General features: G+C 35.5%; 1 protein-coding gene across 1 annotated transcript in view; it reads left to right on the top strand.

Moving 5' to 3' along the window:
* The window catches only part of LOC150089481 (WD repeat-containing protein 47-like), a 279,929-nt gene that overhangs the window by 228,233 nt on the left and 33,722 nt on the right, over positions 1-17,974 (top strand). The window contains exons 6-7 of the mRNA XM_090390001.1: positions 5,058-5,227; positions 16,121-16,291. Coding sequence (XP_090246127.1) covers positions 5,058-5,227; positions 16,121-16,291 — 341 coding nt within the window. The remainder of the gene's footprint in view (positions 1-5,057; positions 5,228-16,120; positions 16,292-17,974) is intronic.

Genomic DNA, 17,974 nt, shown 5'->3' on the forward strand with positions numbered 1-17,974 from the left:
TCTTGTTTTCCAGGCTGCTGCTCATTCCAATAGAAGCAGTGCAAGAATCACTTTCACCTCTGCTAGCGGCTATTGTTAATCTATTAGTCCATGTATCGCCCCCAAGCTAGCAGTTTTCTGACCCACCTAACACTGCCTTGATAGCATCAGCAAATATTCTTGCAATTACATACAGTCATCAACATTCAAAATTTCAATTTTTTATAATTTGAGTTGACAGTGTTGACTTTTGTGACATTTAAGACAAGGGAATTTTTTGCAGTTAGTGATGCATCCTGCACAAAAAATTCTGTAAGCAAAATGGAGTACACTACTGCATAGTATGTGTATAAATCAATCTGGTTCTGATATATTATACACTTGGTTGAGATGAATTAGCATTAGCATTACTAGAGGCATACAATGCAAGAAAGCAAGCTTATGCAGCATCAGCCAAAAAAAAAAAAAAAAAAAACCCTCCCATTTCACCCCTCGATTCATTCCAAATGCCTGTCCAGCTCAGCATTAAATTTATTTAGGCTATCAAATTCAACAACAAAAAATGGAAGTCTGTTCCACCGATCAACTACCCACTGGCTAAAAGCAAATTTCCGCACATCTATTCTACAACTGTCTTTCCTCAATTTGAAACTGTTTCCCCTCAGGTTCTTAATCTGAGCAAGAGGGAGAATCCCATCAGCATTCAGCTCACTCAACCCATTCAAGGCCTTATACACCTCAATCAGATCACCTCGCAAGTGCCTACTCTCCAGATGCTGCAATTTGCAGAACTTAAGCCTTTCTTGGTAAGAGCTCCCCTTTGTTCCCTCACCAGTCTTGTTGCCCTTCTTTGTACTCGTTCTAGCAACTCTACATCCTTCCTAAAATGAGGCCTCCAGGCCTGTACACAGTACCCTAGGTGTGGCCTGACCATTGCCTTGTATAACGGGATAATCACCTCCCTGTCCCTGCTAGCAAAATTGCTATATATCATTGATAACACTCCATGACCTGCCCTGGCAGCCCCTCTGCACTGCTCAGCCAACTTCATATTTGACTGCACAATGACCCCCAGATCTTTTTCACTTTCCACTTCCCCGAGTGTAGTACCACACAGTTGGTACGTTTCTCTTTGGTTATTGCTACCCAAATGCAGTACTTTGCATTTGTCAATGTTAAACTTCAGTTGCCACTCTTCAGACCATTTGCCCACTTGTCCAAATCCAGTTTGAGTAGCATATTGTCTTTACTTTCGTTAACAACCCTGCCAACCTTTGTATCATCTGCAAACTTGGACATTATACCTGATATACCTTCATCAATATCATTGATAAATATACAAAATAACAATGGGCCCAACACCGAAAGCTGGGGAACTCCACTAATAACATTTGTCCATGAAGAGCAGTGTCTATTGTTTACCACTCTCTGTCATCTCTTACTCAACCATCCCTTTATCCATTGTAGCAACTTACCCTTAATGCCAAACTTCTCCAATTTGTACAGCAGTCTTCGATGTGCAACAGTATGAAAAGCTTTCCTGAAATCTAAGTATATGATATCAAAATTATTTTTGTCATTCAGTTCCTTTGTGACCACATAGTACCCAATCAAATTGGTCAGACAAGACCTCTCTTTAACAAAGCCATGCTGTGTCTTAACTATTACTGCAGTCTTGTGATACAGTTGCACACCTCCAGTCCATGGGGACCTCCCCAGAGTCCAAGGAAACTCTCATAATTATAGTTAACAGTTTGCTTACTTCCTTTGCTGCCTCCTTTAATATAACTGGATAGATCCCATCCACCCCCGGTGCCTTTTTTTTTAAGTTTAACTTCAATAATTTCTACTCCACTTTGCTCTCAGTTATTACAAAATCACTTAGCTCCCTGTTAGAATTAAAAACAGTAGAGGAAGAATGGGATCTGGGAGTTATGATACAGGCAGATATGAAGTTTTCTGAACAGTGTAAACAGGCAGCCAGAAAAGCGATATCCTGGACAATAGGAAAAGAAACACTGGCTGCAGTTAGTGTAAATGTCAGTCAACATCTGTGAATGGGGGCTGTGAGGTGCATGGATTACATTTGGAATATGTTTTTACTTGAATAATAAATTCTTATGTCTTACATGTTAAATGACGCTAAACAATTCTGGTGCAATACATCAAAAAATATAGGCATTCAAAACTGTTGCATCTTTTCTTGATGATCCCGTATGAAGACAGTTATGCATAAATTATTAGTATTGTTTATATTAAAATATGTTATTAAATTATTTATGAATTCCATGAAACTCTAGTTGAAATATTAACAGATTACCAATTATTAATAACAAAAAAATTATAATGTAAATTATATTGTATAATATTTATCTGTGGTCCAGTGACAGAGCAGTTTCAAGGAAAAGTTTATGGATTTTGAGGTTTTAAATTATTTTAAGAATATTCCTATCAAATAACAAGAATTATTTTTAAATGCAATAAATTAATTCAATTATTTGTTTATTTTCAAGAAAAAATTTAGGTCTGTTCAAAAAGTATCCAGACTTCTATAACGTACTGATAATTAGCATACATAATCCTCATAAATATGGTGTCTTTCTGAGGTACTTAGCCCAACAGTTTTTCCCCCACTTGGAAATACTTCTGGAAATCTGATAACAAAGCCATTAAAAGCTGAGCCATCATATTACCCTTTATTCGTTTGTACATCATCATAGTGACATCCTTTTAAGGTTTTTTCACTTTAAAAAACAAAAAAGTTGTATGATACCTTATCTGGTAAAATGAGGAGCAATCAGCATTCATCCAAAACACTCAATATAAGTAGCAAAAAATGTGGTAGCACATTATTGTAATAAAATTACCAGTCTTTGGAGTTTCACTTTTCCAGTCTTTTTCTTCAGTGATTTCACGAACAGTTAAACTTTAGTTATTTCATTCCAAAGTTCATACTTAAGACAATTTCATCATTTGTACCAGCTGAGAGCCATCTAGATTGCAAACTCATTTTCAGAAGACTCCCTACCCTCTTTAACATTTGTCAGCATAATGTGTTTCAACCATTAAAAATTAATTAAATATTCTGTGTATGAAAAATATTTTATGTAATTTATAAAATTGTCTAAAAACAGCGATTTTAGTAATTTCTTGTATTTAGAGACTGATTTTTTCTTCTCCCCCCTTACAAAGTTCACTTTTAATCCTGAGAAGAAATATTTTTCATCATGGTAATGAGTTATTTCTATTTTTATCTAGGTTTTGATGTAGTAGTAGTAGTAGCAGTAGTAATGGAGGCATGTGATGCAAGAAAGCAAGCATCAGCCAAAAAAAAAAAAAAAAAACAATTTCACACATCCATTCCCTCTAAAAGTTTGTCCAGTTCCTCCTTGAATTTATTTAATTTATCAACTCCCACAACAACAGATGAAAGTTTGTTCCAGCAATTAACCACCCGCTGGCCAAAGGCAAATTTCTGCACATCTATTCTACAACTGTCTTTCCTCAATTTGAATTTATGTCCCCTCGGGTTTGTAATCTGAGCAAGCAGAAGAATCCCATCGAAATTCAGTGTGCTCAACCCATTCAAGGCCTTAAACACCTCAATCAGATCACCTCACAGGTGCCTAGTCTCCAGTTATTGCAATTTGCAGAACTTAAGCCTTTCTTGGTAAGGGGACCCCTTCATTCTTCTCACCAATCTTGTTGCCCTACTTTGCACATGCTCAAGCAACTCAACATCCTTCCTAAAATGAGGCCTCCAGACCTGTACACAGTACTCATGGTGTTGCCTGACCATTTGAACCTTATACAAAGGGATAATCACCTCCTTTTCCCTACTAGCAAAATTCCTGTATAACATTGACAATACCCTATGACCTGCTCTGGCAACCTGTCTGCATTGCTCAGAAAACTTCATATCTGACTGCACAATTACTTCCAGGTCTTTTTCATTTCTCACACAGTTGGTACGTTTCTCTTGGGTTACTGCTACCCATATGCAGTACTTTGCATTTGTCAATGTTAAACTTTAGTTGCCACTTCTTAGCCCATCTACCTAACTTTTATAGATCCTGTTGTAGTAGCATACTGTCTTTACTGTCATTAACAACCCTGCCAATCTTTGTATCATCTGCAAACTTGGATATTAAACCTGATATACCTTCATCAATATCATTGATAAATATTCAAAACAACATTGGGCCCAACACCAAACCCTGGTGGACTCCACTAATAACATTAGTCCACAAAGAGCAGCATCCATTGATTACCACTCTCTGTCTTCTCCCACTCAACCCCCCTTTTGTCCATTGTAGCAATTTGCCCTTAATACCATACTGATCCAATTTGTACAGTAGTCTTCCATGTGCAACAGTGTCAAAAGCTTTCCTGAAATCCAAGTGCATGATATCAAAATTATTTTTTTCCTTCCAGTTCCTTTGTAACCACATCATAGTATCCAATCAAATTTGTCAGACAAGACTTCCTCTTAACAAATCCATGCTGTATCTGAATACTTTGAAACCAATTTAAACAATGACTCCATTCTTTAAACACTTTAAAACAAATGTTAAAACATTTAAGACTTTTTTAACATTTGTTTTTAAAGTGTTTAAAGAATGGACTCATTGGTTAAATTAGTTTCAAGGCATTTAAATTGTTTTTAAAGTATGGACTTATTGTCTTCTCTCACTCAAAAGATTTGGGTTGGTGATTCAATGTATTTTGGGGTCAGTGGATCATTGAATTTGTCTACGAATGTGAGGAATTCAACATTGGCGAGTATTAGCACAGAAGTATTCTACAAGACATGACAGAGGTAATGCCTCCTTTTCTTAACTAGTTGATATATAACATAGAACATATTGAGCCATTGCAGCTCTGTCATCTATTAAATATGAATACTGTACAAGGTTTGCTGTAACTCCCCCTCCCTCCCATTGAAAATTGTTATCTATGATTAGGAGATTAAACAGATGCGTTATGAAAAATGTTACTATACCATATACTTTATGCTAAATAATTTCATAAACATGAAAGTTGAAAAATATTTTAATCCGTTATTTTTTTTTTTCTAGAGCAGATCATGTGACTCGTCAGCCTACCATATTATATAAAAAACAGAAACATCACAAGGGATCAATATATTGTCTTGCTTGGAATGCTACTGGAGATCTGTTGGCAACTGGTTCTAATGACAAAACAATTAAAATGATACGGTTTAATCCTGAGAATTGTCATTTTGATGGTAAGCAAAGGGTCATTAGTGTTAGAAATATGAGTTTTCATTCAATTTTGCTATCGGGCAAGATATTGTTGAAAATGGGAAACTTTAAAAATATATTCTTAATTCTTACACTATATTAGACAATAAAATAAAAATTAACATTATAAACGACAGCCTTGGTATCCAAAAGATTAGTATCATGACTGCAGTTAACTGTCAGTCAAAATGAAAATGAAACCAAAATAAAAGCTCTCTAGAATATTAACATAGCTGCACTTTTTACTCCAAAATGAAGCTTTATGTAATTTTTTATGGCCATACTTTACCACTGAAAAAATAACTAATGATACAATTGGTTGTTTTCACCATACTTGAGGAATACTAAAATTTTCAAATTTTTTTTTTAAATTTACAAAAATTCACACAAGTTTTTTCTGTTAGTTTATACTATGTGCCACATGCCTAATGTTAATATTATGTTATATAGTAAATTCTGTAAAATCCAGCACTTTACAATCTGAAATTCTTTAAAATCTGGAAAATTTTACAAAAAGTAATTAACAATTTACAATCCAGAACTTGGATTGTAAAATATTTAATGGTGTCTGACATGTGTCACTTTTTAAAATTTTTCTGTGTTTTAATTTTTAAATTTGTAAATGAAATCAGATCCATCCATGAACCTTTAGCCACCAATATTCTCTAACTGGTTATACAATATTTTCTGTTTTCATTTCAATATGCTAAGAATTCTGCAAGACATTAAATTTTTGTTTGACATTTAACAAATTCTAGGTGAGCAAAAGGATTTACTTCTCTTCTAGGCAATTTCCCATTCCTACGTGGTGTGTATGAAATAGCATCTTATCTTGCCATAGAGCTTGATTTTGCCAGCTAAACATGAACACTGATAGAAATAGAGATGTTCACTTTGCATCTGCCAGATGCCACATGAATGCCTGGGCTTCAATTTGGAAATCAATGACCTTGAAAATTCTAAAAATTCCAATAAAAACTTTATCATTATTATTTAATTAGTTTCTCTTGTTTGTTTTTGTTCAGTATTTTTTAATTGGGTTTATCAAACCATAATTAATAGATCATTTTAAATTCAGTAAAAAAACTAAAAATTTATATTTTATAATTAAAACAAAACAGGGGATCACACAGATACCATGTGAGTATCTTAGTTAAAACTGAGTGGTTGTAGGTTAAGAATCCATGCAAAAGAGGATGTCATTTCTCCCTTAATCTGTTTTGCAGCTATAGGATTTAAACTAAACATAGATAATGAAACTGGCTTAATTCTCACAGTGTAACAAACTTGCCTTTGTAATGAGTTTCACTGGTATTGCACTACTTTCAAACAGATGTCTTTGCCAAAAGGTTAATTGGCCATTTGTTCAAAAGATCAGACTGCCTGATGAGCAGTCTGATCTTTTGAACAAATTTAGTCCTAAAAGGCCTAACTGGATCATCAGCTAGCAGGTGATCATCAGGTGATAATGTTGTATTTTAAAACAGTTCTAAATAAGTTGTTCAATGTGAGCTGCTGTGCGACATGAAATCAGTTTTCAAAGTTTTACTATAACTAAAGTTGAAAGTAGTACAATACAAGTACAACTCGATACAAAGGCAAGTTTGTTCTTTTGTGAGATTTCAGATCACAACATTATCCATGCAGTTTAAAAGCTGCAAAAACAGATGAAAGGGCAGGGTAGTTATTATAAATTTTTAAAGACATAAATAAGTTCAGTTGTTTGTGCTTAATGTTTATTGATATGTGCTCCTTTAAAACTACTCAGCCACTAGGTGTCTCTGTCTCCATAAAATATTAAAATTTGACACCTTTCAATCCCCAAGGATGCTAGATTTTAAAGAATTTACTATATTAGCCTTTGTTGTATTTGATAATATAAATTATTTGATTGATCTGACTTTTCCTTCTTGTGCAATAAGAATTTGATGTACAACCTTCCAACAAAACAGTGACTTGCCTGTTTACTTGTGGAGTAAATGTATCAATAAAATGCTATGGGTACATTTACTTGTGGGGTTAAGGTTGTTTCTTGGAGATAGATACCTGCAAGATTATGCTTATTAATCAAGTCATGAATGTCATCAAATGTTGTGTACAACTCCATCATATTATTGCAATATTACAGCAGACTCTCGATTAACCGGGAAACTTCAAGACTCCAAATAAAAAATAAAAAAAATCAACCAGAAATCAAAAAAATTCAAGTAATAACTAGAATAGGTATAAAGAGATATTTTGCAAGTTGTACATAAGCGATGAATGGCATTATAAGTCGTCATTGGGAGATTAGTGTACCTATTATCTTATAATCCCCGCTGTCTTCACACCCGCTGCTCAAAAAAAAAGAAAAAGAGACCAAATGTTTAGTTAGTCTTAGTGCGTCGCGCTGATTGTTGTGTTCCATTGCAGCACAAAAAGGACAAATTGTTTCATTATTTATGTCAGGGATGTTGGAATTTTTTTTATAGTAATTTTTTTTTTTTTTTTTTTTGTTTAGAAATCACGAAAATGATAGTAAACGCAAAATAGTTGCGTTTTCAGTTAAACAAAAACTTGAAATTAATCAAAAGTTTGAAAACAGTACATCTATTAAATGTCTAAGGAATCATATATATAATAAGGATGTATCAAAATGGCCAAACATTAACAAGTATCGGGCGAAATTCAGACTTGTCAATAATAATATAGTAGCAATATGTTATTAGTCATTTCCGAGTTACATAAAACTCGACAAAGTAAGAAGTCCTGAAACATATGTTGGGGACTTTTGTATTTTTGGATTAACCGGGAAACCGATTATCTGGGATTTGTTTTTTACCATCTGTCCCGGAAAATCGAGAATCTACTGTATTTAGTTTTAGAATTTGTCTGCTCGTTTCCAAGAAGCTATATGCTTATGTTGATAAGGTTTTATTTTTCTCTTATTTTTGGAGAATAAAGGGCAAATATCTATTTTTTTCTCTGCATATATTTCCAGAATTTCATCCTCATTTTCTTTCTCATCTATGCCCATATTATTAGCTACAGATTTTTCTTTGCCTTTTGATTTTTTGATTAGAAGCTGACTGTGTTGAAGTAGTTGGTGTTACAGTTAGCACTATGTGTGGACTATTGAGATGTTAGGGGGAACTGAGACATTGGTTTAAACTGCAATTGTCTTTTGTCTCTACTGTTTCAGAGTTTCTGCATATGTGTGTTTAGCTGTAAGTGTTAATATTTGCTTTTTGCTTCTATGTAAGAAACTTTATGTACTGTTTTGTATTTCTGAATCTTTTTGTACCTTTTTCATATATCCCAACGTTTCATGTAGACAGAATGATTACCTTTGCAGTTTGGACATTAGTTTTAGCATTAGTAGTGGCAAATGATGCAAGAAAGCAAGTATACATGAAAAAAAATTTTTTTTTTAAATGCACGCTTCACCCAGCCATACCCTCCAAGAATTTGTCTAGTTGTTCCAACAATCAAATGCATGTTGACTGAAGACAAACTTCTGCACATCTGTCCTGCAACTATCCTTCTTCAACTTGAATTTATGCCCCCACATGCTGCAGTCTCAGCAAGAGGAAGAATGCCATCAACATATAGCTTACTCAATCCATTCAAGGCCTTAAACACCTTAACAGATCTCCCCACAAGTGCCTAGTCCCTCAATGCTGCAATTTGCAGAACTGAAGCCTTTGTAAAAGCACCCTTTTGTTCCTTTCATCACTCTGATTGCTCTTCTCTGCACCTGTTCCAGCAGCTCTACATCCTTCCTAAAGTGAGGCGTCCAGACCTGTATACAGTGCTCAAGATAACCACTTAACCATAGCCTTGTACAATGGCATAATCATCTCCTTCACCCTGCTGCAAAGTTTCTGTATATCATTGACTAAACCCCATAAGCTGCCCTAGCAGCCTGTCTGCACTCCTCAGAAAATGTCATATCTAACTACACAATTACCCCAGATCTTTTTTATTTTCCACTATGCTGTGTATAGTACCACACAGTTGGTATGTTAATCTGGGATTACTGATTCTTATATGCAGTACCTTTCATTTGTGAATGTTAAACTTCAACTGCCATTTCTCAGCCCATCAACCCAATTTTCCTAGATCTCATTGCTGTAGCTCACCCTGATGACTGTAATTAACCATTCTGCCAACCTTCATATCATCTGCAAACTTAGACATTAAGCCTGATTTACCTTCATCAATATCATTCATAAATATTGAAAACAACAATGGACGCAGCATTGATCCCTGGGGAACTCCACTAATAACATTAGTCCACAAACAGAACACATCCATGTTCATTTTTTTTTTTTTTTTTTTTTTTTGGCTGATGCTGCATAAGCTTGCTTTCTTGCATCAAATGCCTCTACTAATGCTAATGCTAACAGCAGTGCCCATTGATAACCACACTCTGTCTTCTCCCACTCAACCTTCTCTTTATCCATAGCAGTAACTTGCCCTTAATGCACATTGTACCAGTTTGTACAGCAGTCTTTTATGTGCAACAGTATAAAAAGCCCTCCTGAAATCCAAGTATATGATATTACATTGTAAAGAGATTGAGCAGAGCATTCAGTATGGATGTGTTCTTTGAACCTTGAGCAGGCTAATACTGCTCCCTCTTGACATGCTATCTGCAAGTGCCCAAACTTTGGCAATTAAAATGCCTGATTGAGTTCACTATGTATAGTTGAACATGGCAATATAAATATCCTGCTTTAACAGTTATTGGTGGATTTGGTGAATTAAAAGCAAGTATAATATTTCTCATTGGAACAAGTGAACCACTCTTTTGGGAAGAATTATAGCCTGAATGACATTTTGATCGGACAGTTCCTGTGCAGTTTGTTCATGGGTAACATTCATTAGCTCCCACTCAGCTATGACTCCTTGACTTGTATTTAGTGTAGCATGGGGAGACACTTTTATGGGTGTTCCTACAAATGTAGTCATTTTGAGTAGTTCAGAGTGCCTGTGATGTGTGGTTTCACAAAGCAACTGCCCTGATTTAAATTGAACATTTTTGGTGGACCAGCAATATTTTCCAAGCCATTTCTGGATTAGAAATGGAGAAAAGCTGTTAATCGGCTTTGCAATCAGTGAATGTAGGATGAGAAGGTGTGGCCACTTTTTTTGGCCCTGTTCTTTTGCTGTTTGGCAACAGAAGGGCTCTATCCTATTGTCTTGTCAATTGAGATGGCTCCATGGACCCGTAATGTGGAGTGTTGGTATAGTCTGTGTTTGCTCCTTTCGGCCCTTGGAGAGAGGACTTTTCTGCCAAGGTTTCTGGCCCTGCCACTTGGAGGCAGAAGCAGTGCCCCTCGGGTGACTAAGCTGCTATTAGATTAGTGAAGTTAGTAAAGACAAAAAAATAAAAACAGTGGATTTCCTTTCCATCACTTACTACTTGTAAAATAAAGAGCTTTTCAGAAGAAAGTAAAAAGTCACTAAATGCAAGCTAAATAAACGGTAATATGTATTCAATGGAAAGCTCTATAGATCGCTGTTTATTGTGCGGTCACAGGAAAATTGCTTAGCATCCAGAGCCACAGGCAGACAAATAGACATGGTGAAGATAATGGACATGTTACACATCAGTTTAAGGTGCCTTAAAAAAAATGGAACTGTACTTTTAAACTTCCTACCAATCCAAAAGTGAAGCTTCATATTCACTTAGTTTACCTTGCATTAGTGCATCCATTGCTGCTACATTTCATTATTAGGTTTGTAAGACATCCGAAACAATAATCACAGGTAGCAAAGTGGTTACAACTGCTGTCCTTCCACACAGTCTGGAAAAGTCCTTGAGTTCAAATCCTATGAAGGCAGGATAAACATTTGAGTTTTCTTTTCATACCATGATGAAGTTAGTCCATTGCATGAGAGCTGAATTCCCCTCCACACCAAAACTCAGGTTTTTCATCTAGCAAAACAATAGAATATGTGTAATTTATAGCCATAGTATACTTGCACCTCATAGCCTTAGTTCCTTTGGCCCAAAAAAAAAATAATAATAATAAATAACAACAGAATCCTAGCGAAGCATCCCTTTCAGGACCAATATTTTAGGTCCTGAAATTTTTAGGATAAAAATTTTAGGTTTCAGGTCTTGACTATGTGGTAGCAGTTCCAACTATTCCCATCATTACTGGTGAAGTCAGTCATATGGAAATTTCATGGTCTTCTTCAGGAGAAGTTCTAATGTTTGGCTCACGAGATGTCACATTGCCAGTGAGGTGTGCAATATTATTTTCACTGAATATACATAGTTTCATCGCGTGACACAGAATGCCCATCAATAACAAACTGCTGTGATCACAGATTGATAAACACTTAGAAATTAGCATCAGTTTTCATAAAGTGGGAGGGAGGAGAGGATTGTCTAGAATTTCTTGTTTGGAGAGACGAGTATCATCTGCTTGCATCATTAACTTTTGTATTCTAAGATCACAGAGTGGGCTCAAGTTCATTGCCCATTATGAAATGCAACTATAAAACAATGAGACTGATTTTTTAATAAACATATCAGAACTTAGACGTCAAAATGTGTGATGCTATACACCTATTTCAACAATTCTGCCATTGTGAAAAACATTTTGGGACCTCTTTTTAATATGAATAGTCTTCACACATTCTTCTTTTAAAAGTCTTCAGTACTTGAAAAAAATTGCTCAAAGAATTCTGGTTATTCCAAATTCAGTTTAGCTTATTTCAGTTACTAAAATATTCCAAAACAGTTTTTTAAATGTTAAAGATGTGTACTGCCCATTACAAATTCAAACACATTAATAATTAATCATAGCATCCTAATGTCAGAGGCAATGAGGTATGATATCTATACCTAGTATTAGTAATTGCAAATGATATAAGGACATATACAGTGTCCTTATAGTTTATACAGCATCACAAAAAAATAAATAAATAAACAACTACCCACATCACTTGTCCATCTCTAATTTTTTTAATCCTCCCGTAAATTTATTCAAACTATTCATTTGCACACTACCAGATGGATATTTATCCCAAAAATCAATTACTCTCTGGCTGAAAGCAAATTTTCAAATATCTGTCCTGCAACCATCTTTCAATTTATATTTATGTTCCCTTATACGTGTCATCTGAAAAAGAATAAGAATGCCATCAACATTTACTTTACTCAATCCATTTAAAGCCTTAAACACTTCAGTTAGGTCTCCTTTCAAGTTCCTTAGTTTCAAGGCACTGCAGTTTTCTGAACTAAAGTCTTTCATAGTGAAATATCCATGCTATGATTGCCATATAACTGCATTCTGCATTGTTTCTTTAACCACTGACTCCATTTTTTCACGTTGATAATTACTTTTATGTCACTCACTCATCTTGTTGCACTACTCTGCACCCATTCCAACAGATCCACATCATAAAATCTAGGCTTCCAGACCTGTATGCAGCACTCAAGGTGCAGCTTAATCATTACCTTAGTGTTAGTATTAGTAGTGGCAAAGGATGCAAGGAAGCAAGTTTATATAAACTCAGGTAATCACTTCCTTGTCCCTGCTGACAAAATTCCTGTATAGCATTGATTTTGTATCATCAGTAAACTTTATATTCTCTTATCAATATTGTTTATTATTGAAAACAATAAGTGGCTCAGCACTGAACCCCTAAGGGAATTCACTAATAATATTAGTCAGTGAATAACAGTGGTCATTAATAACCTCTCTCTCTGAATATCTACTGCCACTCAACCATCCCTTATTCATAGCAGTAACTTGCCCCTAGTCCACATTGCTGCAATTTGTACCCAATCTTTTGTGTGGAAAAGTATCAAAAACTTTAAAGAAACCTAAATATACCATGTGAAAATTATTTTTTTGCATCATTTCCTTTGTGACTATGTCACAATATTTTCCCTTAAAAATTCCATGCTATGATTGCCATATAACTGCATTCTGTGTTGCAGAATTTACACACAAGGCTTCCTTGCATCATATGGATGATAATAATAATAATAACTGATTAAGATTTTCCTCTAATTCTTTGGGATCGTGGCTTATGACCACAATGTCATATGCAAATCGTAAATGGTTTAGGTACACTCCATTCAGATTGATCCTTTCTGTGACCAGTCTAATCTTCTGAAAGCTTCCTCAAGGGCAGCAGTAAACAGCTTTGGAGATATTGTGTCTCCTTGTCGAACTCCTTTCTCGATTTTAAATTTCCTACTGTCTTTGTCTAGTCTAATAAAGGAGTAGCATTCTCATATATTTTCTTCAAAATCATAATATGTGGGGTATCTATGCCTTGTCTTTCCAATGCCCGAAACATTGCCTTATGCTGTATGGAGTCAAATGCCTTTTCATAATCCACAAATGCCAGGCATAATGGTGTTTTATATTCATTTGCTTTCTCCATTAGCTTTGATATTACGTAAAGGTGATCCATAGTTGAGAATCTTGTTCTAAAGCCAGCTTGTTCTTTCGGTTGATTCTCATCAAGTATTCTTTCTAATCTGTTAGTAGTGACCCTTGTGAACAACTTGTAAATGTGGGATAACAAGCTAATTGGTCTATAATTTTCAATTTCTGATTTATCTCCTTTCTTATGCAGCAAAACTATGATTGCATTATTCCACTGCTTAGCCGTCACACCTTGTCTAATGCACTTTGTGAAGAGCCTTGCCAGTTTTTGTGTTATGTCTCTTCCTCCCAATTTTAACAACTCTACAGTAACTTCATCTTCCTCCGGAGCTTTCTGATTCTTCATTTTCTTCAATGCATGTTCTACCTCATCAGGAAGAATATCCGGTATGTCGTATGTGTTGCTAATTTGCAATCTGTCTTCCGCACTGCTGGCATCATTTCCTCACTCCTTGTATAATTCTTTATAGTAGTCTTATGTTATTTGAATTATGCCTTCTCTGCTGTTTATAAGTACACTATCGCTATTCTTCAGTTTCAGTATCATTTGTCTTTCTGTATTACTGCTCATGGCTGCTGATTTAAAGCCTTTGTTTTCTCTTAATGCTTGTTCTACTTTTCTTGTGTTAAATCTTCTTATGTCCTCTCTGAGTCTCTTTCTAATGGCTTTGCATAACTCAGTATACTCAATTTTCTTCTTGTCAGTGTTTATCGTGCTCTTCATTTTTCACCTTCAGTTCATCATAACAAGTGTTTCTTGACTAATTTTTTCTTCTTTGGATTTCTTTTTCCCTATAGGTTTCTTGGGCTTTATCACTTTCAGAAAGTTGTAATATTCCTCATCGATATCTTGGTCCTGAGCAGTCTGCAGAAGCTCAAACTTGTTCTTAAGTTCCAGTACATACTGCTTTTTCTCCTCTTCTGTTATCTCAAAGACCTTTGTATTATTTACTTGAGTCAGTTTTTTCCTTTCCTACATCTATATCAAGTGTGCATCTTACCATTCTGTGATCACTTCAGGATGGTAACATCATTCACAATATATCTTCTGTTAGTGAGGATGAAGTCGATTTCATTAGTTGTTAATCCATTTGGACTCCTCCATGTCCACTTTCTGTTCACCCTTTTCTTGAAAAAAGTGTTCATTACTGACAATCCTTGAGATTCTGCAAATTCCACAAGTCTTTCGCCTCTTTCATTTCTTTCACCAATTCCAAAATTTCCTATAGTTCCCAGGCGCCTCCATAGCCAGGTGGGAAGGAGCAGCAGTGCGTAACACACGCTTCTTGATTAGACTGGGGTTCGAGCCCGTCACTACCAAATACGGAGGATGTGGAAAGGTCAGGGAATGATCACCGCATATTCCCGGAGCAATATGGCCTTAGTTGCTAATGCTCCTAAAAACCAAATAACAAACAAACAAACAAACCTATAGTTCCCCTTTCTGCGCGCTGTTTTATCTTTTTCCAACCTTAGCATTGAAGTCCCTCATAATAATAGTGTAGTGGGTTTTCTCCTCATCTAGAAGACTCTCAATTTCGGTGTACATTTCTTCAACCTCTTCATCATCATGGCTCGATGTTGGTGCATAAATCATTATAACCTTTAGCTTGTACCTCTTAGAAATCTTGAGTATCAGTCTTGACACCCTTGGTTATGTACTTTTGAATTCCAAAATGTTGTTTTTTAAATCTTTATGGACCAGAAACTCAACTCCACCTTCACTCCTTTCACTGTTTTCATTGGTGTACAGCAGATTTCCACTTGATAAACTTATAAGTGATTCATTTCTTCTTCTTGTTTCAGCCAAACCGATGATATTCCAATTCACATTTTCTAATTCCTTTTCCAGCTCTAATATCCTGTCTTCACCGATGAGTGATCTTACGTTGTAACAGGCCAAGTTCAGTTTCCGTGCATGGCAGCCTGGTTGTACCCAGAGATTCTTAGCACCCTCTGCTTGCACTCTGATCCTCTCGCTGCCGTAAGAGGGGGAGTGAAAGCTGCAGGGGACTGAGGGCCATTTGTTTTGTCGTGCTGTCATATGCTGGAGGGTTTGGTCTTTTCCTCTTCACGCTGACCAGGCGTCTTGCAGAGAACCACTCTACACATTTGTTGCCACCTAAGTGATGTAACAGGGCTTACCATCGAGAAGGTGTGCATGAATGGATTTTAGGGAGGCAGGCCAACCGGACTTCTCCTAAATCTTCTGTAATAGAAAGATATTGGATCCACCAGTGTTTTAGACTGAGTGTCTGATAACACACAGGATACCTGGTCCCCTCTAAGCACAGGATATACAGGACGTTAAGTCCTGTATATCCTGTGATATACAGATTAAAAGAATAAATAACAACAATAAATAAATTGTTGAAGGAATAAGCATACCTTGATATATTTATGATAAAATTATTATTTAGTTAGTAAGTCATTAATATTATATGCTTGTGTTATTTTTTCTTTATTTATTTCTCTTAGAAAATGAAGCTGAGCTCACAATGCATTCAGGTACAGTTAGAGATATTTGTTTCATGGAAGATCTTAGTAACAGATCTAATTTGTTGATAAGTGGGGGAGCTGGAGATAATAAAATATTTATAACAGACTGTGAAACAGCTACTCCTTTTCAAGCCCTTACTGGACACACAGGTATGTACAAGAGGTAAACCTTGTATATATACATTTATTTTGTTTGTAGCTCTTTTAAGAGTAATTTTAAACTGTAGATGAAAAATAAAGAATACAGATTCCATGTCAAAAATTTTATAAATAAAAAATGGATCATAGTAGAAAAATTTGAGTAAGTCAAGGGGAAAAAAAATTTTTTTTCTAAGGATTTGCCATTATACAGAGAATAAGGGGTAAAAAAATTCCACAAGCAACTATAGAAATTTATTCCAGCTGAACAAAAAGTGACTGCATAATGCAGTTTGTTTAATAGCAAGTTAGTATTTTTTTTCTTTTTTTCTTTGTTTATGTTTAACAAGGTTGGTAAATGTGGCTTCCCCAGTAATGTAGCAGAAGTATAGACAGTATAAACATGGAGAAAGACTGGCTAACCTTGGAAGCCATCAAAGGGTACTACACTGACTACTCCAGCTTTCTTAAAATGTTTTCATTTAAGAACTGCATTACATCCATGATGAAGTCCACCTTCTTGGTAATTCACAGTTGTATCGATCACAGATAACAGGGAACATATTTCATAAGAAAGACATAGCATAGAACCAGAGAGAGCCATTCTTGTCAAGATGATATCTTGAATAGATACTAGCATGGATTCATTAAGAGGATATCATGCCTGACCAATCTGAGATGACCTCCCCTTAACAAATGATAGTCTTTAAACAAGTGGATGCAGGTAACAATTTTGACATTATATATCTAGACTTTAGTAAAGCTTTTGATACTGTTCCTCGTGGAAAGCCGTTATATAAATTGGAGTTACTGGAGAAAACGGATGGATTGCAGACTGATAAGTAGGAGACAGGGAGTAGTCATAAATGGTCAGTCTTCTAGGAGAGGATCCAACACTGAACCCTGTAGGACCAACAAGTGGATTCCTTCAAGGCCCAGCATTGGGTGTCCTCTTATTCCTAATTTTCATAACCGATGTTGATGACAATATTCAAGGGAAGCTGCCCAAGTTGATTTGAAGGTAGAAGGGTGATTAGCAATTTGAGCCAGGCCATGTTGCTTCAAAAAATATTTGAATCGGTTGCATATATGGTCCAAAAAATGGAAACTAGAGTTTAATGCTTCTAAAAATAAGGTTACGCATTTGGAAAACCGAAATCCTGAAGTTAGATATAATCTAACTTCAGATGGCTAGAAAGGTACAATTTCACATCCATGACTTTATAGAAACTTTGCTAGTAGTGAGAAAAACATCACTATCTTTATACAAAATGATGGCTAGATGGCATTTATTAAGGTCTGGGGACTGCACCTAAAATAGACCTAGAACTTCTGGAGAGGGTTCAAAGAAGGGGGCCCAAATTAGTGATGAATGCAAATTGATGCACATCTGAGGAACAGCTTAGAAGTCATGGACTACAAAATTTGACATCTAAACATTTAAGGGGAGATCTGAATGATGTGTTCAGGTACTAAAGGGGTTGAGTAAAATGAGTGAGATCTGTTTTCCTCTGTAGTTGAGGCACAGATCTAAAATCTCAGGAAATAATGGTACTGAATCTCATGACAATCACCCAACATGGCAGAGTCATTGAGTCTCACTAAGTTCAAAGCAGAATTTGATGGTTATTTTGTGGGAAGTGGGAATGGAAGTAGTATAAATATTCTATTTTATTTTACTTTTATTTTATTGTA

This window comes from Mastigoproctus giganteus, chromosome 2, assembly GCF_048544385.1.
Source record: "Mastigoproctus giganteus isolate SK-2022 chromosome 2, ASM4854438v1, whole genome shotgun sequence".
Taxonomy (NCBI): Eukaryota; Metazoa; Arthropoda; class Arachnida; order Uropygi; family Thelyphonidae; genus Mastigoproctus; species Mastigoproctus giganteus.